The sequence below is a fragment of the Anabrus simplex genome, chromosome 12 (assembly GCF_040414725.1).
Source record: "Anabrus simplex isolate iqAnaSimp1 chromosome 12, ASM4041472v1, whole genome shotgun sequence".
In the NCBI taxonomy this organism is placed as follows: Eukaryota; Metazoa; Arthropoda; class Insecta; order Orthoptera; family Tettigoniidae; genus Anabrus; species Anabrus simplex.
The window spans coordinates 66,604,611-66,628,025 of record NC_090276.1 but is presented as its reverse complement, the minus strand read 5'-3'; the positions used below and the strand labels follow the sequence as shown (position 1 = coordinate 66,628,025).

Here is a 23,415-nt window from a genome sequence, read left to right as displayed (position 1 = left end):
CAGATGAGGTATATTAATTCTGGACTGAGGAGTAGAATAGTGTTCACTTGGTACGAAATCTTCTCAAGCTCTTAGTTACAGGAAGAAAGCGCACTGTGAGAAGATGGCGGTACTGACCTAGTGAATATAGACGAACACTGCTTCCTATGGTTACAATGCTGTCGAGAAACCAACAGTGCTAATATCAAACACACCGGCAGCCCAATACCATATAAATCTTACAACGGAAAAAGAAGACACCTCCTCAGAATATTTTAATTTTCTAGGAGGTATTGCAATTAATTCCTTTAGGATGGATTAACTACTCCTTTACAATCTGCCTAGATTCTCCCATTTTCTAGTACGGTACATTCCAAGCTATAAAATGAACTTACTTCCCACATTTGTATGTGTATTCATGATGGAACTGGAACCATTGACGGCAAACGAGAACCTTTTAAGGAAGTCCATCACTTTCTGCCTCTCCGCTAAAATGGAGAGCCAATACCTTTGATGCCCCCTTCAACTTGTGTTGATGCATCTTTGTATAAACGAAATTACTGCTCGCGCCCCATCGTGGAGAAACAAAAGCTCAACTGAGTTACTTGTCTGTAATGGAGAAGTGGTCTGTTCTCATCGCTCGTAATGGACCTGGTCTAGATAGGTTCATCAGGAGTAAAATGGAGTGTTGGCAAGAAAGGTCAGAGAAGAAACCACTGAGGAAAGTAATCTTCATGTTAGAATGTTTAAGCTGAGCTCATTGTATAACGACAAATTTTTATTGACATACTCCTCTAATTACAAGTTATAAATCCCATCGTTGTGTTCGTATTGAACAACATATAACTTTCCGAAAGAATGTTTTGAGGGTCCATCCTTTTTCAGTACATTATATGCTTTTCATTGATTTACATAAATAATGTCACATCATTATTATGTCTTGAGCGGGACATGTTTCGCCCATTTTAGGCATCATCAGACGCTTTCCTAGTATCTAAGACCTAAATTGTTTACTAGGATCCTAGGATTTATTTACAATATAAGTATTTAAAATGCTAAGATTAACATGAGTTGCTCTTTCTGAAAAATTGTGCTTACGCATACTGTACGTCTTTTAATAGTACTAGAGGACTCGTGCTGCTCCATAGCATTCGTTATAAGTAGATAAAGGTAACTCGTCTTGATATTCCTGCCGTAGTCATATCGTTTTGCTTGCCCTTTTCAACGGCTTTATGGATATTTAATAAGAAGCACGCTATGGTATGCCGTAGTCGGAATTCATCCATTCTGACGTCATCTTGCTGTCTGTTCGGTATATATCTATCCATATATTCGCTCTTTTTAATCCTGCAGTTCCTGAAGTGATTTCTGTTGTCTCGTTGAAGGTAGCGGTATTTTGAATCACAGTTCTTGCATATAGAACGGTTGCCTTGTAAGCTCATAGGTTAGTTTCGAAGGAGGGTTTTTTGCCAGCCAGAGAAATTTTTTTAGATACATGGTCTTCACTCTTTCTAGTGCAGCTATGTTATCCTTCGATAGATGTTCTCAGATAATGTCTAAGGCGTATGTCATGTTGTGGTCTGTTTGTACGTAGACTTTTTTCTCTTAGCAACATGTACGTTATTAGGAACGTTCTTCCATTTATTGAGTATATTTGGAAGCTGGGAAAGGTTAGAGAATCAAAGAGTGTTTAGCACGGAATAGTAATTTTCTGTGATCAGAGGAAGTGTATACCCTTTGGCTTAAAAGGTAGTAATCAGACATGGTTTCATGTAATGACATTACCAAGGATGGAAATTATATATCAGAATATTAATGAAAGTGTCAGTCGCTTACCAACCTGCTAAGAACAGAATGTATTGCGGGTTAGGGTAAGCCTTCGCCTGCAATTATTGGAGTGATCATTTAAAGATTTGATTTTTTAAGTACTCAAAGTTGGCTGAACCTAAAGACCTGTCAGTGTCTGAAGATTCACCGGCAGATAATTTCGGAGAGGATAAAACAAAGAAATGAAGCGAGTCGTACCAGTAAAACCGACGCACTGATTTGCCGAGGTGCAGGAATTTAGTCCCGCAGGATTTGTTTTGCGTGCCAGTAAATCTACCGACTAGCTGACATATCTGAGCACCTTCAAATACCACCGGACTCAGCCGGGATTGAACCCGCCAACTTGCGGTCAAAGGGCCCGCGCTTCAACCGTCTGAGCCACTCAGCCAGGCAAAAACATTTTAACACGATGTTTACACTTGAATATGTTCAAATTATATACTGATTCAATCTATTGTTACTTATAAGGACGTTGGGCTGGCATGAAGTGCTCAGTCTATAAAGTCCAACGTGTTGTGTAACCTATAAAAATTGCATTAATTGATTTTGAGTAATGTTAGTTTTGGGGTAAAAATTCAAGTGTGACTACATCAGATGCTGTTGATGTGGTCAGTTGGCTTACTACTTTTTCTTCATGCCTTGTGGTGATCCTAGTAAACAAACTTTATCTTAGGTATTTTGAAGGCTGCAGATGATGCCTGAGAATGGGCGAAACATGTCCCGCTTAAGACATTATAATGATGTGACATTATTTATGTAGATCAATAAAAGCGTACCATGTATTGAAAAAGTGGACCCTCAATAAACATTATTTCAGAAAGGTATACTCCTCTAATCTTAAAAAATATTCCTTATTTACCTTCTATTTGTGCTCATGTGATTCACACCAGCACGGACAAGTTTTATGGGGACGATAGGATAGTATAGGACAGACGAGAGACTGAAAATGTTTTCTATTAGAGAGTTCATTTATTGCAACCCTAACGTTGGTGGGTAACATGCATGTCTTCCAAGCGTTTCCGTTCTTTGGCCAACAGCTTCAAGTGGAAATAGATGTACTTGTCGTTAATGCTATCTCTAAATTGCACTCTAGGCCGGCCTTTGGCCCTTCAACTTTCCATTTTCCCTTCAAACAGGGTGCTGAACCAATAAGAATGACAAATCAAGTGGCAAACGGGGCTATTTCTTCATTTGTTTAATGTTCCAGTCAAGATAGGTGTCCCATTTGCTCTTTTGAGAAAGTTCTCGTCTGTGTCTCTATCAGCCCAAGATACTTTTTGTAGTCCACGCCAACACCACATCTCAAAGACCTCTAGTTTCAGCATTTCCGTTTTTAGTAAGGTCCGTATTTTACAACACTCCATACAAAACTTTCCATGAATTGTTTTCTTACCTCCACGTCGATAGTCGTTCGTGTTAGTACACACTTTCCTTAGAGAGATTTTCTGGCATGGCAAAAGAAGGTTTCAATTAGGAAATTGAAATTTCGTTGTGGGTCATTGAAAAAGTATTCGAGGTAAAGGCTTGACGAGTGTTATGTCTGCGCTGTATGGTGCAGAAACTTGAACCGTACGGAAGAACGACTACAGATGTGGATATGGAGGAGAATAGAACAAGAGAAATAGGAAGACGGGGTAAAGAATGAGGCGCTGGAGAAGAATGAACGTGATCAGATGAGGGACTGTTTACTGAAAGAAGAAGTAGAAGGAATAGTGAAAGGCAAAAGAGGAAGAGGAAGGAGACGATATCAAATGCTGGACAAAATTAAAGTCAAGAAATATTCGGACGTGAAAAGCTCTGGCTGTGGACGGGCAAACGTGAAAGATAAGTTTGGGATTGGAATAATTTACCGAGGGAGATTTTCAATAATTTTCCAAAATATTCTTTGCAATTATTTAAGAAAAGACAGAGGCAGAATACCTGAATGAATGATTTTAATCTGTGCAATCCGGGCATGCATTTGATTTTCCTTCACACAATTTTTGTATTACTACATCATATTATACTTAAATCCAATAGCGTTAGTTGCCTCCTCCTCTACTATGTATTACTGTTTTACTTTTGTCCTAGATGTTACATGGTGTTACGTGTTCACATTCCAGAGTCCTTAAAAATAACACAATGGATATGATGGATATAGTTGTTGATCTTATGGTGTAATGAGGTCATTTCCTGTGGTAAGGATAACAGTGCCCTCGTCCCGAATGGGTGTAGCATGCCTCCAATGGAGGTAAAATACATCTGCCCTTCTAAACCACTTACCAGCCCTCCTGCTAATCTTAATTTTTTCCCAGAACCAGGAATCGAAACCGGTCCTCTGAGCGAAGTAGATATTAGCACTAACCGTCGCAATGCGGACATATCCAATGACAATATAATTTAAAATATATTTATCACTGACTATACCAATCAATCAATCAATCAATCAATCAATCAATCAATCAATCAATCAATCAATCAATCAATCAATCAATCAATCAATCAATCAATCAATCAATCAATCAATCAATCAATCAATCAATCAATCAATCAATCAATCAATCAATCAATCAATCAATCAATCAATCAATCAATCAATCAACCAGCCAGCCAACCAACCAACCAACCAACATATCTATCTATCTATCTATCTATCTATCTATCTATCTATCTATCTATCTATCTATCTATCTATCTATCTATGTATCACCACTGATATGCATTTAGTACAGATTCCTTGTCTGTTGTTTCCCTATACTTTTCTTAATTAATTGCAAAGAAGATTTTTGAAAATCATTGAAAATCTCCCTTGGTAAATTATTCCAATCCCAAACTCATCTTCCTATAAAGGAATATTTTGCCACAATTTGTCCTCTTGAATTCCAAGTTTTTCTTCATGTTATGTATGATCTTTTATACTTTTAAACACTCAGACGTACTCGTTTACCAATGTCATTCCATGCCATTTCTTCAATGACAGTTGAGAACATACCGCTTAATTGAGTAACTTGTCTCCTTTCCCCCAAGTTTCTCAGCCCAGACTTTGCAACAATTTCGTAACACTACTCTTTTGTCGCAAATCATTCAGAACATATCGAGCTGCTTTCCTGTGGATTTTTTCCATTTCTAGTTCCAGTTCTAATCCTGGTGAGGGTCCCATACACTATACCATACTCTAGTTGGGGGTCTTACCAGAGACTTACATGCCATCTCCTTTTCATCCTTAGTACAAACCATAAAGACCCTCATAACCATGTGCAGAGATTTCAGAGACATACAGTCTCTTTTCATGTGATTACCCCAATGAATATCTTTCATTATATTAACACCAATGCACTTACAATGTTCCCCATGGGGAATATTCACCACATGAATGGTATCTTTTAAGCTGTGAGAACGTTACCTACCCGTGAAAATCACAAACTGACTTTTATCCACGATAATCATTATTTTTAACATTTTTTTAAAATTTATTGTTAATTCCGGTTTTAATTTCTGCTTCCAGATCTCACTGTTTTATTGGCCAAATGTGACACCCTTTGAATGGCTTGTGCACCTTACTGATAGTAGCGTTGGTTATTTCATATCTGGTAGATATAATCCGTTTGATCGTGCGTTCCTGTCCCAATAACTGCACTCTCAGTTCTGGTGATTTTGAAAGGCCACACATGCATTTCACAAAGAATAAAAACATGTATTTTGCATATATCTATGCAAAACGCTACGTGAAACTAAACTGATTCAATAAATAATTTATCATGAGCTCTGAGCAGCTATATGTTTTGTGAATGTGTTCATTAAGTGAGGTGTATTGATGGACAGCCGAGTAATCCAATTAGTAACCAGAATCGCTGTGTTTGCTCCCAACTAGTGAAGCAATCACGGACATGTAACCTTGTCTGGCAATGCTTCCACTTGTACCAGGAAGAAGGGGAAGGGGAGGGGATTGCTTTTAGATATTGTCTTTAATATCCTATCAAGAAGGTCACAGATTCTATTCCCGACCGAAACTTCATGAACACAGAGCGACAATCTACGCTAAATCTTTCACCGTTACCGCAGACCAACAGTGGATTCTTTCCTACCAGAATCATGTCTAGCAACTCAGATTTTAAACATGTCTATGTCGGAATACTGGAAAGAAATGAATGAATCGTCTAGTCGTGACATCAGAACACTTTCTCCTGCCGGGCTGCGTGGCTCAGACGATTGAGGCGCCGGCCTTCTGACCCTAACTAGGCAATTTCGATCCTGGCTCAGTTCGGTGGTATTTTAAAGTGTTCAATTACGTCAGCCTCATGTCGGTAGATTTATTAGCACGTGAAAGATCTCCTGCGGGATAACATTCGGGCACCTCGGCATCACCGAAAAACGACAAAAGTAGTTATTGGGACATGTAAACAATAACATCAGTATTATTCCGGGCGAGTTGGTCGTGCGTTGAGGGGCGGGAAGCTGTGAGCTTGCATCCGGAAGATGGTGGATTCGTATCCCACTGTCGAAAGCTCTGAAGATGGTTTTCATGGTTTTAAATTTTCGCACCAGGCAAATGCTGGGACTGTATCTTAATTAAGGCTATGGTCGCTTCCTTCCCACTTCTGTCCCATCGTCGCCATAAGACCTGTCTCTCTCGGTGCGACGTAAAGCAAATTACAATATATACATATATATTATACACCTCTTACATTTTCTTCAGTATTATTTTCCCACTTCCTTTCACAGATCATTTTCCTCCTCTTCTCCGTATTATTCCTTCTCCTTACCTCTAAACTGATAGAGATATTTTGGAATCTTCTTGAAATGATTCCTTAATTTAGTACACGTAGTATCTAATATTCGTGTGTATTTCATGTTCGTGCAACATGTGCTTTGAACATGTGATGTGATTCTACCTTAAAATTTATTTTCTTGATGTAATTGTTAACGGATTTTTACATTTGAGTGTACTTTTTATTATTAAGAGTGTCCTGGATTAAGTGCTGTTAATTGCAACCCATAATTTTTGCAGGATAAATAAAACATCTTATCTTGTCTTATAAAACTCGTAACAATTTTAAATGAAAATTCAGATCACTGTGGCTTGAATTTCACGTACTGCCACAGATCCCGGGACAAAAGGAGAACCATTTAAAACAGCAATTTTCCTTAACTTAATAAAACTGTTAGTGAGAATAATTTATCAATATGAGAGCCCAGATTTCTATGCAGAAATAAGCTACATGCACTACGGTTATGATGTGAGATTTTCATAAAATTAAGGTGTACAGCCCAGTAGATCTGCTAGAAGTTATGTTACTCTCGGCACAAAATGGAAGAACGACCTAGACGAATGTTCTTCCTAATAACCAAAGTAGTTTGCATTCTTGCGAAGATATTATTGTTTTCAAGATCATACGCAACAATTAGAAACCAAAAATAACTAAAGAGGTACATAATACCGTATTCTCACCATAACATTGTTATATAATACCATTACTTCGTCCTGTTTTATAGCGTGGAGAGCATGAAGGATTAGCTGGTTGCCATACATTTTATCAATATATTAATGAAGTTTATACTAAACTAGCTTTGTCCAATGCGTTCCGCCGTTAAACTGGACAGATTTCTTTCATTCTTTTCTTATTCTCTTAGGAATTATCTTGCGGTGTTCATCAGACATTGAAAGATGTCTACGTTCAGCCAACTTTGAGTAATCTTAACATCAAGTCACTAAATCCAGTAATTGCAGGGAAAGGTTTACACTAACCCGCAATACATTCGGTACTTAGCAGGTTGCTAAGCGACTAGCACTTTCCTTAATATTCTGATATATGTGATTTTCATCCTAAGTGATGTGATTGTATACTGTCAGAGAGTATACACTTCCTCTGATCACGGATGAATACTATTTTCTGCTAGATACTCTTTGTTTCTCCACATTCTGTATACACTCAACAGATGGCAGAAGGTTCCTAATAACTAGAGCCCGGAATTTTATGCACTAATAGGTTAGAATGCAAACTTACTGAAGCGAGAAGGAAGTATAGTCTACCTTCACAACGATTATGCTATGGGGTTTGCATAAACATTAGGTTTACGGCCCATCACAACCCCTATAATTTATGTTACTCTTTCTATATTATGGAACAGCGGGTGGCCGGCATTTCCTACTAACCAAATTAGTTTGCAATCTAAACTATTACTGTATGAATATCCGGGCTTTACTAATAACTTACATTCTTCTAAGGGCCGTTTTCCCCAAATGAGTTTAAACTTGGTTTATTTTAATCTGGTTAAAGTCTGAGTTTAAACTAACATTCATTTTCCCCATATTGGTTTAAACTTTGTTTCAAGTTTAAACTTGGTTCAAAGTTAAACCTTCTATATTGTAGGTTTAAACTGATGTTTATATTCAACCTTCTTGACATTTTATTAACGTATCTGTGATTTTCCTAGTAGAAGGGTTAGTTTTGACTACCAGTACTGCAGCACTTTAACAGAAAACGTACTAAAATTAGAACGTAGTGTTAGCATTAGAAAAATGGAAGAATTTATTGAAGTCTTTGGTTAAATAGGAAATAATTTTGATATTCAAGTGAGATTTTACTGTCTCAGTATCATCACATTCCAACAAAAGTCTACAATCATGGAAAATCGGATGTAACGGAGTATTTTGATGGATTTATAATTCATAAGCGAACAGCAAGGATTGTCTAGTATCAAAGGATTCATTTAAAATGTTAACTGCACGAAATAATGCTATTCCGCTAATAGCAATGATTCTGGTTGCTTTAAGATATTATGCAGTAGGTAATTTTCTCATTAACAACGGGGACCACAGGCCTTAAATTGCAGTCTTTTTATAATATTATATAAAATACTGTTGGTGGTATAAATACTGTAATGTGAAGCATAAAAATTATTCTTACATAAGAGCTGTAATACGTCCACTCACAGTGCAGTATCTGGTGGCTGTGGTCGTTAAAGCGTCAGGTCAGTATCCTCCGAAGCTGTGATTAGACGGTTCGAGTCCAGTTCGTCAAAAATATTTTTACCATCAGAATGTTGGCCGGCACGGCAGGAGAGGTGGTGGTATACAATTTCTAATCACTAGATCATATATGTATAGGATCAGAAAAATAATAAAATGTTTCATCGTAACTATTGCCAGCATACCAGCAAAAGAAATATTAATGCAATAGGGAGAAGAGTATTATGCATACAGTACGACATACTGCGAACTTGGTTATGTTATAAACGTATATACTGTAGAATCAAGTAATACATCTCCAAATAATACATCCTCAGTGGTCTGTCTGCTGGATCCGAGATTTGTGAGATTGATCCCGGCCGAGGGCGATGGATTTTAATAGGAGATAGATCCCGGGCATGATTGGAATTTGTTTACTTGAAATTCACATAAATGTTGATTTTCTGAGGAAAGGAATACCGTATTGCTAAAAGACTAGGATTTTAATATCTCAACGTTCCCGTGTGTTCCGTAAGACAATACAGACATCAAAAGACACATATTAGGCCCACGGTAGGCCTAAAGCATGACAGAGAAAAATAAGACATAAAAGTGCGTTCCAAGAAATTGTAGACAGAAATGGCTAAAATTATATGACACAACACTTCGCACAAATGTAAACAATTTACAGTATTTATCAGTAAAGCTAATATCCCGCCAAATTTCTTCTTTATTCACTACGTACGACCGCATTAATTCGCCACAAACAGCTGATATTAATACAAAAATGTCGGTCACTGAATTACTTCGCTCTGATTGGCCAATTCCAATCGACCATGCCTTCGACTATTCCTTCAGTGCAGCCAACGCTAGCGCAAACTTGACATCATTAATTTAAACGGGCGAGCTGTCGTTTAAACTAAACGAGTGTCAGAAACTGGTGGAGAAAATGGACGCAGGTTTACACTAGGTTCTAAATTTAAACGGGTTTAATTTATACCAGGTTTAACTCGATTTGGAGAAAATGGCCCTAACTGTAAGAGAAAACAGTCGACGTACGCACAGACGGGTCGACTAGCCTTCTGTATGACCATTAATACAGCGAAGGGACAAACTCTTCAAAGAGTTGGTGTCTACTCACCCTAACCAGTATTCAACTGTGGGCAATTGAATGCTGCACTATCTCGGACAAAATCGTTCGAAAATATTAAGTTCCAGATATGCCCAAATGGTCGAAGCACAGGGAATATTGTATTGAACGAAGTGTTATATACTACATTACCTGTATTAAATATTCATAAAACCATTGGAAACGGCAGGCAAAACAATATGATTACGATAGGTATATCAAGAAGAATGTTGCAGAGCAGTACGGTTTCTCTAGTATTAATGCAATGCTATTTTTCGTACGATACCTTGCCGATGATATATAATTTATTATAACCTCTGTTTTATATGACTCTTTGGCTGAGTGGTCAGCGTTGAGGTCTTTATTTCAGAGGGTCCTTGGTTCGATTCCAGGCCGGATAGGGGATTTTAATCGCGTCTCATTAATTCTTCTGGTGCGGTGACTGGGTGTTTGTGATTGTTTGTTCCAACGCCTTCCTCTTCATATTGAGGCAACAGAGTTGGCGTCAGAAAGGGCATCCACATGTGCGACACAGCGGTAAAAGAATATAATAAATAATGTTATTTCTTTTACGTCGCATTAAATTTACGGGTTTTGGTGACGCCGAGGTGCTGGAATTTAGTCGCGCAGTAGTTCTTTTTCCTGACAGTAAATCTACTGACAGGAGCATGACGCAATAGAACACCTTCAAATGCCGCCGGACTGGGCCAGGATCGAACTTGCCAAGTTGAGGTCAGAAGGTCAACGCCTCAACAGTCTGAGTGACTCAGCCCAGGTGGTGAAATAAACATACAATTTGTAAGCTTTCTGTCTTTATTTAGACGTTCTTTCTTAGTCTATGACGCTGTATTCAAGAGGGAAAGTCCACTAAGGGTAGCTATCCTAATACAAGGAAGCCACAAAGTTTCAGTCTACTGATTAATACATAAGGGCATTAAGAAAGTACCTTAAATTCATATTCATTGAAATTTTTTTAAATGTTGAATTATTTATTAATTTTCGGGCAGCTATCCCACGATGGATTCTATTTATTCAAATAACTTTTAAGTTATTCAGGTGATTTTTGTACTATTTCAAGGGAGTCTCTCAAGATCGCAGTTGACATTTCTTGTAGAACATTACTAGGGAGTAGGAAACTTTTGAAAATATTCACAGAGAAATTTTTGATTATTCTGCCGGCACTAAACAACATAGCAATTTATTTATTTATTTATTTATTTATTTAATTTTATTTATTTATTTATTTATTTATTTTATTTTATATTATTTTATTTTATTTCATTTCATTTCATTTCATTTCATTTCATTTCATTATTTATTTATTTATTTATTTATTTATTTATTTATTTATTTATTTACGAAGCACAACATGCAGGTATACTGAGCAAATTTCACTTGCACTGTCAACAGACTAATTAACAAATGTAAACTTTCATAATAAAATACAACAAACATAACAAAGTATAACAAGATCAGGTGCACAGCCTACTAATAACAACTGTCCAGATCGAAAACCATGAAAATGTCCATGTTCATAGCCAAGTCGTCGTGGGTCAAGATGATGGTATAACCCCTTCACATCAACTTACCTTTAAGAGACTATTTACACCTCTCTCGATTATGCTTTCATTTGATGCTATATCAAGCTCTTGTCTCCTATTAATATTGTTAAAGAGTGTTGGGAGGCGGATTAGGAAAGATCGTTGAAGTATTGAATGCTGAGTGTGGGGAATGTGGAGAAAATCTTTGGTTCTGGTGGAGCGGGAAGGAACACGGAGAGAGAAGAGTGAGACAAGATGTTTCGAGCGGTAATGCCCATTTAAGATCCCGTGGAGGAAACTCAGGTCAGCTACCTGTCGCCTAATGTTCAGCGGTGACATATTAATTGCCATTAATATCTGCTGCGTAGACAGATTTCTGAGCTTGGGGTTTCTGTTCCTTACAATTGCAGCAAAGAAGGACACTGCTCTGTCTAACTGCTTAGTATTGGAGGGGGAGGCTGTTGTCCAAGTCGGAGAGCAGTAGTTCAAGAGAGGTTGAATGATCGTGAGGAGGAAGTGAAGAAGAGCAATAGGGTGTTGGCGGTTGTGGTGGTAGTGGTGGTGGTGGTGGTGGTGGTGGTGGTGGTGGTGGTGGTGAGTAATTCCGTTTTAATTTTAAGGTTATTATTACATTACCGTAAGTGACCATAGCCACCGTGATATTTCCCAATTGCGATGTATTTATTATTATTATTATTATTATTATTATTATTATTATTATTATTATTATTATTATTATTATTATTATTATTATTATTATTATTATTATTATTATTATTATTATTATTATTATTATTATTTGTGTTCTAAGTCAGGAAAGCAAGGCTCATAGTGCCTTTTGTTTTTTCTTTACCACCCTCTTTGAACTACATTTCATTCCACTCTCATCTGACACGCCTTTGTTAGTTTTCCTATCAATGACTGCAAGGCCTCTTCGTTTAATGGAGCCTGAAAAGTTGTACGAGTTGAAGTGTAGAAGTCGAAGAACGTAATTTCACCAGATTCTGAAGATAGACATAAGAGGTATCAAACTAAGAAAGAGCCGGGCTGAGTGGCTCAGACGGTTGAGGCGCTGGCCTTCCGACCCCAACTTGGCAGGTTCTATCCTGGCTCAGTCCGGTGGTATTTGAAGGTGCTCAAATACGTCAGCCTCGTGTGGGCAGATTTACTGGAACGTATAAGAACTCCTGCGGGACTAAATTCCGGCACCTCGGCGTCTCCGAAGACCATAAAAGTAGTTAGTGGGACGTAAAGCAGAAAACATTATTATTATTATTATTATTATTATTATTATTATTATTATTATTAATATTATTATTAGTAAAATAATAAAGAAAGCACGCTCCAATAGGATGAAAATCTTATAGGCCCGCAAAAAGATAAACAGTTGAGATTTGGCGGTCCTTAGTGGCCCTAACGATGAATAATAAATAAATAAATAAATAAATAAATAAATAAATAAATAAATAAATAAATAAATAAATAAATAAATAAAAATGAATAAATAAATAAATACATAAATAAATAAATAAATAAATAAGCCTGGATGCTGGAGGAGGGTTCGCAATTATTGGTGCGTAATTATCCCCAATAGTCGTATAATTCTGATGGAAGAAAGTTAAGTACTACAATATTTAGAATTCTCAAACAGTTGGCGTAATTGATGAGCCAGTACTAGAAAGTAAATAGAACCCTTGTTAACTATTCATTTATCGAACTAAACCCTGATATAGACATTCTCTTTCATCCAGGGCAAACACTTCATTAGGAAGGCCGTCATGGAATAATTTTATTTTTTGTGGTAGTATATTTGAAAGCTTTATTTTATCGCGGTTTTGTAGTAATAAAATATGCTCTCTAGCGGCCGGGTTTCGACGAGGATTGCGCAATGTGCAAAGCGCCCTTCTCTTCTCCTCCCCGCCCCACCCTCACTTCCCCCGCCCCACCATCCAGGCGGCAGGCTGCTGTAGTCCGCCCTTCAGTTGTCCGGTCGCTGTGTTCTTGATGGGATTTACAGTGCGAGTGACATAACCTCAACTCGTGTTTTCCCGCGTGTTTTGACCGCTCTTTCTCACTTATTACCCCAACGAGAGTATCTTAACTAACCCGAATACAATGAAAAAGTAAAACAAACATTGGAAATTAGTGTTCCGTTCACGTAACAACGAATCTCACCTGGAAATAAAAGTCCATTACTAACAAAACAATGAGTGTTCGAGTGATTTTAATAACTTCAGCAGTGCTGATCGGTTTAAGTCATTCCTGCATTCAGCTGTTGGACAGTTGGAAGCAGGTCAGTGTCGAAGAACGTGCAAGAAAAGCACAAGTGGCATTCCACGGCTTGGCCATTAATACAACACCAGATTCGAACCGCGATACTTATTCCGCCCAGTTCTGGATCATCAATGTTTACAAAGGCGCAGACACGGTTGCGTCTCTTCTGCAGATTGATCCTGGCAGTGGGGGCGTCTTCAACGTGAGAGACAGGTAAATAAACATTTGATGACCGAAATTTTTAATTAGCATGGCAATTTTTTTTTTTTTTGGAATGTTCGGTCATGTCATTCATTCGAAATTTAAAAAAATGGTGTATCAATTATTTGTACTTTTCGAAGTGTTTCGTTAGTCTATCACTTTAAACAAATATTGGTATCGGTATTTTGAAAATTTCAGCAATGAGCAAAAAGTCGATTTTTTTCAGATGCTCGTAGTGGTTACCGTAGCCATAGTCCTTGAAAACCCACACAACAGCGTCAACTACGTATCACTTTTGTTAGTCTGTGTTATACCAGTGTTTGTAGCAGTACACTCTAGAGCAATGTTTGTGTGACACCCAAGAGGTTTTTTTAAAGGAATGATTTCATTCATAGGTTTGATAAATTTCATTGGAATAGATTAGGCCGAAATGAACGGCTTCAACGCAGGAAATTGATCTCGGAGCAACGTTTTGTATTATAGATTGTTATCCCTTTCAGTGTTCAGTCTGCAAGCCTCTGTGAATTTACTAATCGGCGCCACAATTCCCTGTTTTTAAATACTTCTGTGGCCTCGCTTGGTTCTATATCTATTAATTTAAATCACTAGAAACTGAGTCTAACAATCCATCGTCTTTGTCTCCGTTTACTTCCCCTACCCTCCATAACAGTACCCATTCTTCTCCTAGGTAACGTATCCCCCTCCATTCGCCCCATATGACCCACCCAACGAAGCCGAATTTTGCGAACACCCACATCAATCGAGTTCATTCCTAACTTAGTCTTTATGTCCTCATTCCGATTGCCCTCCTTCCATTGTTCCCACCTGCTTTTATCAGCAATCATACTCACCTTTTTCATGCCTGTTTCTTCTAACCTATGAATAAGATATCCTGAGTCCACCTAGCTTGCACTTCCGTAAAACAAAGTTGGTCCTGAAACAGATCAGTGTTAAGTTAGTTTCGTTTGGAACTGGCTTTCTTCTTACAGAATACTGTTTGTCACAATTCGAGCTCGCTGCATTAGCCTTGCTTTACCTTGATTCAATCTCATTTACTGTACTCCATCCTGGGAGAAAACATATCCTACCTGTTCGTGCTTTGTAATTCCAAACTGACGTTCAATATTCTTAGGATTCTTACCGACTGACAGCATTCAGTCGTGGTAAGACTAATATTCGGGTAATACTCATGATACATATTTTCAAGTCCCAAGATATTATTTTGCATGTTTTTTTTAGCACAAACTGCTATTAAGACCAAGACGTTGGTGTAGAACAAACTGGTTATTACATTTCCACGAAAATGAATTCTCCCCCCCCCCCCCAGCAAGTTTATAACATTCAGTAATTGAATCATGTTAACTACGAACAACAAAGTTGAAAGACAGCCTTGTTTAATCTCTGCAAGTACCTTAAAACAGGAACTCATTCTGCCATCAATTTTCACTACAGTCCAATTGTCAACAATAATAATGTTATTTGCTTCATGTCCTACTAAGCACATTTACGATTTTGGGTGACGCCGAGGTGCCGAAATTTAGTACCGCAGGCTCTCTTTTACGTACCAGTAAATCAACCAAAACGAATTTGAGCACCTTAAAATACCACCGGACTGAGCCGGGTTCGAAACTGCCACGTTGGTGTTAACATCAGCGCCTCAAGGGTCTGAGCCACTAACCCTGCCAGTTGTGAACATAAATGGCTGATTAAAAAATCCACCAATCCAGACGGCAAGTTCCTAGTTTTGACAATTTTTTGCCTCGTAGTAAATGACAGCAGACCTCAGGGTTAGTATGGAATTCGAACTATATGAGGCATGATTTCATTTCAGAATATCTCGTATACAATGACCTGTATTCGAAATTGTGGAAGAGAAAGAAACTATTTCACTCCACTATCACGCTCAACGTTCAGAATCTTATCTTAGGATTCATGTTAGTATGTTTTTGAATTAGCTAATGGCTGTGTGAATTTTTGCTGTAGTTATTTGAAGACGAAAATGAACCATTATCGGGTCTACGCGCTTATGTGCATGAAAGTATTCCGAAAAGAACAATTTACAGCTTCTTTTAAGAATCAGTGTCGGCCCCTCATCCTTATCAGGAGATCCTGGGTTCAGTTCCCGCCCATAAATGTTTGCTTTATCAGTTGAGGATGTATTTATCACTATCTATTTGAATAGTGATACCGATCTGCAAAGCCTGCTGGTCACCCGTTAGGTCTGTAGCACCATGTGGATGTCATGTTTTGTTTCCTGTATATAAGTGGTGGTATGTCGGTCGATCTTTTGGAATGAAAATTAGAAGAAATTTTCGTTTCCTCGAAGGGTAATGAAATGGCCATTCCACACTCCGTGGCGTACAGTGTTGAAACACAAAAATTCCTAGCGCACACTTAGTATTTACATGTGAAAGGTAATAAAATCTTAGCCGCAGAACTCATAACACAACACTGATATATCTGCAATCGTGTGCAGGAATATTTAATCAAGAAATACTAATTTCAATAAAACCTTCACACGGTACTGAACGCTGTTCCAAGACCAAGGTACGATTCCAAAAGAGTATTGAACACATTTTCAAGATAAACTTCCGATCTTATTGTGTCTTTCAACATCTGTATTAACTGAAAAATTGAGCATCATTCTATCATTTTATTATAATAACAATTCGAAATGTTTAGAAGCAAGTTTTCTATTCTGCGAGGGTAATATAATCCTGATTTTAATTCGTACCTAAAAATGATTGCCAACTTCTTTCCTTGAATGAAGATTGCCGAGAAACCGAATACCACTTTATCGCAATTTCTGGCGAAATAATGAAACATAGAAACCTTTACTTCCTTTTTCTGGAAGTACCATCTAAGGCTTAACCAGTGGAGAAACTCAGCAAAATTCATCCAACCCATTGATAGTTGTCCCGATATGAAATCTAAGCTGTACTTGTTCATCAAGTTAGCTGTTTGCTAGTACACGGGTAGGCATCAGAATACTTTCTTTCTTCACATTATCCCAATTACTTCTGGGGTATCTGGATTCACCAAGGCTCATTTTTTTTAATTTGCCACATATTTCAAGTAAAATTCTATAGTAAAATATTGTTATCAGTACCATTTTGTTGTTCAGAATCGATTTGCAAGTATTTCGAAACACTTCAGTTACAAAGTGTACATGCTGGGTCGCGCGACATTGAGAGCGCCTGTCATTCAGGCAACCCTCTTATCATATGAGTAAATACATTTGCATTCGAATCCATTACAGCGAGTATCCGACCGTTAGGAATTAGCATGTTGTAATTCTGTTATCGTGATATCTGTCCTAGTAAGTCGACTATATAATGTGGTTAGGAATTTCTAATTACATACTGATATACAATTTAGATCTAGATACGGTTAGGATGACTTTGTCAAAAACGGCGTTCACCAGGAGGGATATGGTTTTGGTTTCTTATTCAGAAGTCGAAACATTTAGAAATATTTCTACTTCTGGACAGGTTCATAATTCCGATGTTAACCCAGTATACAACAGAAATATATAACAGTTTGATTTCTGGAGAGCAACGGTGATGAAAGTTAGGCTTACCGGTCAATCCCACTCAGTACCGAGCTTACGAATTATGAAAGGATTTACCTCCCGCTGCTTCAAAGATTTTCGTAGCGGGGATTTGCTTTGCTTTGTGTACTCAGACAGTAGAAAAGTGTATTTCTGGAAAGGAGCTATTTCAAATTAACCTGTATAGTAGAGGTCTTGATATGACGAAGTGGTACTTCTGCAAGAGAACTTGAACCGGAAGAAAGCTAATTTACGAAATATAGGTTCTCAAACGTACAATCTTTCTACACTGAGCGGTGTTATTGAATCACATTCCTACATTGACTACAAACAGTGGTTGCCTTATATGGGTATTTTCTTGCAATAAAATGGCTGAATATTGATTTGCAAATTAGGAAAGCGGAAGACTCGATACGTGTGTAGAGTGATAATTCGTTCACCTGTTCAAGTGAAGGCTGTGTTGTTTATTCCCTGGTGTTTTTGCTTTTGTTTGGATTTATGTATTCTTATCTTGTACCCCCTCTCCAAGACTGTGCCCAGATAATTCAGAAATTTCTCCAGATATTCTCCGGAGTTTGATTAAATAACAATATCACCAATTCTTTTCTTCTTCAACACGAATGTATCACTTAGAACCACACGGAATCAACATTTGCTGATTTTTCATTTAGGTTAGTTTGCCTTCATACGTAGTGAACGGATGTGTTTTTGTTGCAGGGACCAAACATGTAGGTTAGACTTTCTTTGATCATCCTCAAAACCCCGCATGAGTGTGGTTTTTCTCATTTCTTCTCGGTCCAGTAGATTTGGTAATACCGAGCTCGATAGCTGCAGTCGCTTAAGTGCGGCCAGTATCCAGTATTCGGGAGATAGTAGGTTCGAACCCCACTGTCGGCAGCCCTGAAAATGGTTTTCCGTGGTTTCCCATTTTCACACCAGGCAAATGCTAGGGCTGTACCTTAATTAAGGCCACGGCCGCTTCCTTCCCACTCCTAGCCCCTTCCTGTCCCATCGTCACCGTAAGACCTATCTGTGTCGGTGCGACGTAAAACAACTAGCAAAAAAAAGATTTGGTAAAATAGTAAACTCGTGTCCTCATCCCGAGGTGGTGCAGCTCTTTTCAGGCACACCCCCATTGGATGTGAGCTGCATGTACCATTTCAACCATATACCAGCCATCCTGCCATTCTTGAAATTCTGGCAGTACCGGGAATCGAACCCGGGCCCCCGAGGACGGCAGCTAATAACACTAACCGTTACGCTACGGAGGCAGACAGTAGATTTGGTGATCCTAATTCTTTCAGATGTTTCTCTGTCTGTATGAACCAATTTGATTTAGTGGTTTTATTCTTAATGAATTCTGTGTGCCCGTCTGCTTGAGTCCATTCTTTCTAAATGCCACATTAATTGTATGCTTGGCATTCGCATTGTATCTGTAATGTTAGAGATTCTCTTATATATTTTCACACTCCATCTTTTTATTCTCGGTCCTACGATTATTCTCATTATTTTATGTTCTTTCGCTTCTAATGGTCCTTTTAGTGTTTTGTGTTGGAGATTGAGAGTTTTTGAATCGCACAGAGCTTCGGGTTTGATGACTGTAGTATAGTGTCGGATTTTGCAGTTCTAGGAGGGACTTATTTCTTTTTTTTTTTTGCTAGTTGCTTTACGTCGCACCGACACAGATAGTTCTTATGGTGACGATGGGACAGGAAAGGGCTTGGAGTGGGAAGGAAGTGACCGTGGCCTTAATTAAGGTACAGCCCCAGCATTTGCCTGGTGTGAAAATGGGAAACCACGGAAAACCATCTTCAGGGCTGCCGATAGTAGGATTCGAACCTACTATCTCCCGAATAATGGATACTGGCCGCACTTAAGCGACTGCAGCTATCGAGCTCGGTAGTACTTTTATTAATAGATATCAATTATTATTATTATTATTATTAATTTTTTATTCGTTGTGCCCAACTGTGGAGCGCGTTTGAACTTAATTTGCACAATGTTTCTTCTTCTTCTTCTTCTTTTCTTCCCAATATCTCTTCATTTTTGCACTGTGTTCCTTTCTGCGTGTTTCTGTCCAGCCTGTATTTTTTCTTGTTGGTTTCTCTGAAAATGTATGTTTGTTTACTAAGCTTCTAAATTTCATTCTATCTTGAATGGTTTCGTCCTCAATATCCATTTCTTGTAGATCTTCATGAATTTCTGCTAACCAATTGTTGCGGATTTTCAGGATTAGAGCTAGATTTAGAATTTTCTTTGTCAGCCTGTTATTATTATTATTATTATTATTATTATTATTATTATTATTTATTCGATTTTGGACTATTTTGAACCACTGTAAACAATTGACTTGCTACTTAGTCTTTTTTCTCCTTCCAGAACTACTTCATCATTTCTCTGCGGCCTCTCATCCTCCCTTCTGACAATATGTTCTTGGACATTCCGTTTTGTTTTTTCCTGGAACCCCTTGAATTTATATATTTTAGCTCGAAACGTACTCTATTAAGAATTCCTTTTGGATTGATGCCAACTTCCTCCTTGTCTTTTCTTGTTTCTTCTACCCATTTAGTACTTGCATTTAATTTGATGACGATGAGGATTATTATTATTATTATTACTTAGTAACAAGGAACCCTTTCCAAACGACCTAGAGATAGAATTTTAAGCCCACAGTGCTCATGTTTCGTGCTTAAGTTCAGTTGTGTATTTTAAATGGTTTAGGGAAAACAACTTGACGACGTTCTGTTTATCTAGAAGACTAATAAACAAAATGTATATTTAACTTGTTTTACATATCATTGAGACAGGAATTGATGCAATTGCTACATTTCTTCAAAGTAATGTTGTTACCGAGTGAGTTTGCAGTGCGTTTCAAGTCGCCCAGCTGTGACGGAAGATACTGGGTTCGAATTCCACCTTGGGCAGGTCTGAAGAAGGCTTTACGTTAAAATAAAAAAAGTAAGTTTAACTGGATTGAAGCCACGTTTTTATTACTAACACAAAACCGAGATTTCCACAAAATTTTGTTGGCCTTCATCAGGGCATGAAGGGTCTGCATCTAAAAGTGATCATAGAAATTCCTCAATGAACGTTGCACGGAAAATATTTTCGTATAACGTTTGTCAATTTGTTGCCTTTGACCATAAACAGAATTCAGAAAGTAAATTGAGTTTATTACCACTTTCCTTTGCGAATAAATTAATAATGATGAGATGAGAATTGTTGAAGTACCTCAGAACGGGACGTGAATGTAATTTCGAAATAAAGTTTCTAGAAGTGTTTCAGAACTCGCTATACACTTTACGTCTCTTGAGAAAGTTGAAGGGAATTCTAGTGATGATGAGAAGTTATCTACACCAAACCTGTGATGCTACAACTTAGTGTAAAATGCGCTGACACTGTCTAGTTGCAACCATATGAGCTTATCCACCCCTCGTGGATTTTATTAGATATGGCACATATTGATGGAGCGTCACGTTCTGTTACGAAGACAATCGTGTTGACAAAGGGAATAACCCGTTTCACTTTACATCCCCTTTATCATGACAGACAATCAATTCCGTTCAGACATCTATAGGGTGTCCTTGAAAAATGTTCCAATATTTACAGACTGGGCTGCACGCAACGTATGAAGGAATAAAATTCCTATATATATTGGTCGCAAACTCGATTACTTCGGAGTTATGGCCCACTACAACTACTGTACTATCAATGATCAGGATGTTCCAATAATTTACGGAGGATAGAGGCAGATTAGAGCGGATATAGTACGCAACAGTTACATAGAAATGAGAAGGATAGCACAGGATAAGTTGGCATGGAAAGCTGCATCAAACCAATCTATGGACTGATGAATTAAATAACATGAACAGCCATTACCATGAATGGTCACCATGTCTTTGATTTACACTTCACAGCATGTGCTAAGTGTGACCGCCATCCATTGGAATGCAACCTTCCACCCAACGTCTCATGGAACCTTGATGCAGCCAAACAACAACACGTCACCTACAAATGCCCACACATGCCTAGCATGACATGGGGTTTTATTGATACCAACAACGAGTGCACAAACAGGCCAAGAGATGGCGCTGGACAGCAACACGTCATGTACAAATGTCCACACATACCTGGCATGACATGGGGTTTTATTGATACCAACAACGAGTGCACAAACAGGCCAAGAGATGGCGCTGGACAGCAACACGTCAGGTACAAATGTCCACACATGCAAGGCATGCCATTTGGTTTTATTGACACGTCAGTGATGCGCATGAGGCTCTTGTACGGTCTAAAAGGAGTTGTTCTGAGACAGGGCGTCAGATGCGCCTGCAATCGCGTCATCTCACATTTGGCCTCGCCGGTCAACCGACCTCAATCCATGTGATTATTGGTTGTGGGGTGAGCTGAAGTCTACCGCGATCGTCCAACCTCATTAGGGATGCTAAAAGGCAACATCCGACAGCAATTTCTCACCATAAGTTCGGATGTGCTGTACAGTGCTGTTCACAAGATTGTTCCGCAACTACAGGTATTGTTGATGAATGGCGGTCGATATGTTCAGCATGTTTCATAAATAATATCGTTTTTTGCTAAACCTCCATGTTTATGCCATTTGTTGTTCATTTTGTGTACTTTATGTTGGAGTCAATAAAACTGCATGCCATGCCAATCATGTGAGTCAAACATTACCTCTCTACCTCCAATACTCTGTGAAGTATTATAGCGTCAATTGTTAACGGACTTTTCGGACATCCTGTATTTTCATTTGTTTGGTAGATCCCACGTTCGTGCGGAAAATATTGCCATGACGTTTGCCCTCACGCTCATATACTCTCAGGAAGGTCATTGTATGACCCTAGGAATTGGATTCCAACCTTTGAACACCACCTTGAGTGTCTTCTTACAGAATTTGATTTACCACGGCCCAACCGTGAGCAGGGTGTGCTCTATCCTGTGCTCCAATTCCACGCCTCCTCTCGCCTGCACGTAAATTGTATGTTTTGTTTCCATAAGCGCAACTCCATTATCTTGAAGTACAGATCGAAAGGAAACACTGAGGTAAGTCCACTAACGCCATCAAGTCGGTGAACACATACTCATTTCTGCTGTAATGGAAATTGACTAGTTAAGTGTTTGCTCTGTCTGGCTCTTGTAATCAGCTGGTTCGCGTTGCGGCTCACTGGGAACAGTAAACACTCACCAACTACCCTGAACAATTACACGTGATTATTCGTTAACAGTGGTTTCTTGTATCCTTTGTTGATAGGAACTATTGATACACTCCGAACATCAGTGCCTTATTCTCCATAGAATATTATAGGAAACTGTCCAGCTTCGAAACCGGCAGTAATTTGTAGAGACCTGGCGTGTATGCAATGAGATCACAAGAGGTTCACTCCTGAACTAACAGCATTATTTTTTACAACAACAGTTTATTTCCTATAACTTTGCTTTGTATAGCGTACAGGATGCTTCATATACATACACCGCTGTACGTTGGGTTGCATCACGATGCAGTGGAGTGAAAAGTAAATGAAAAAACACAATATGCTTGACTATTTTAACATGGATTTGTTTATGGACTGGAGTTCTGTCTGAAATTAGTATCGATAATTTTGCGATCACGAAAAATGGCATCGTGACCAGGCAACCATTTTACGTTATTTGGATGTAAGAAAGACGCAATTTTGGTGGACGGAAAGGCATGTTTATGTTGGAGGTATTAGACTATAAAGAGAGATCGTAAAACTAGCATACATACATACATACACACATACAAACATACATACATACATTATCATTATAGACCGTTATGCCTTTCAGCGTTCAGTCTGAAAGCCTCTGTGAATTTACTAAACGTGGCCACAATCCTCTATTTGCAGCTAGTGCTGTGGCCTCATTTTATTCTATACCTCTTATCTATAAATCGTTAGAAAGTGAGTCTAACTATCGTCATCTTGGTCTCCCTCTACTTCTCTTACCC

The 23,415-nt window shown here is 38.3% G+C and overlaps 1 protein-coding gene across 1 annotated transcript in view; it reads left to right on the top strand.

Annotated features, from left to right (window-relative positions):
- Nucleotides 1–13,418: 13,418 nt before the first annotated feature.
- LOC136884065 (uncharacterized) overlaps nucleotides 13,419–23,415 on the top strand; it is a 100,180-nt gene continuing 90,183 nt past the window's right edge. The window contains exon 1 of the mRNA XM_067156090.2: nucleotides 13,419–13,891. Within this exon, the coding sequence (XP_067012191.2) occupies nucleotides 13,611–13,891 (281 nt within the window). The 5' untranslated portion in view covers nucleotides 13,419–13,610. The remainder of the gene's footprint in view (nucleotides 13,892–23,415) is intronic.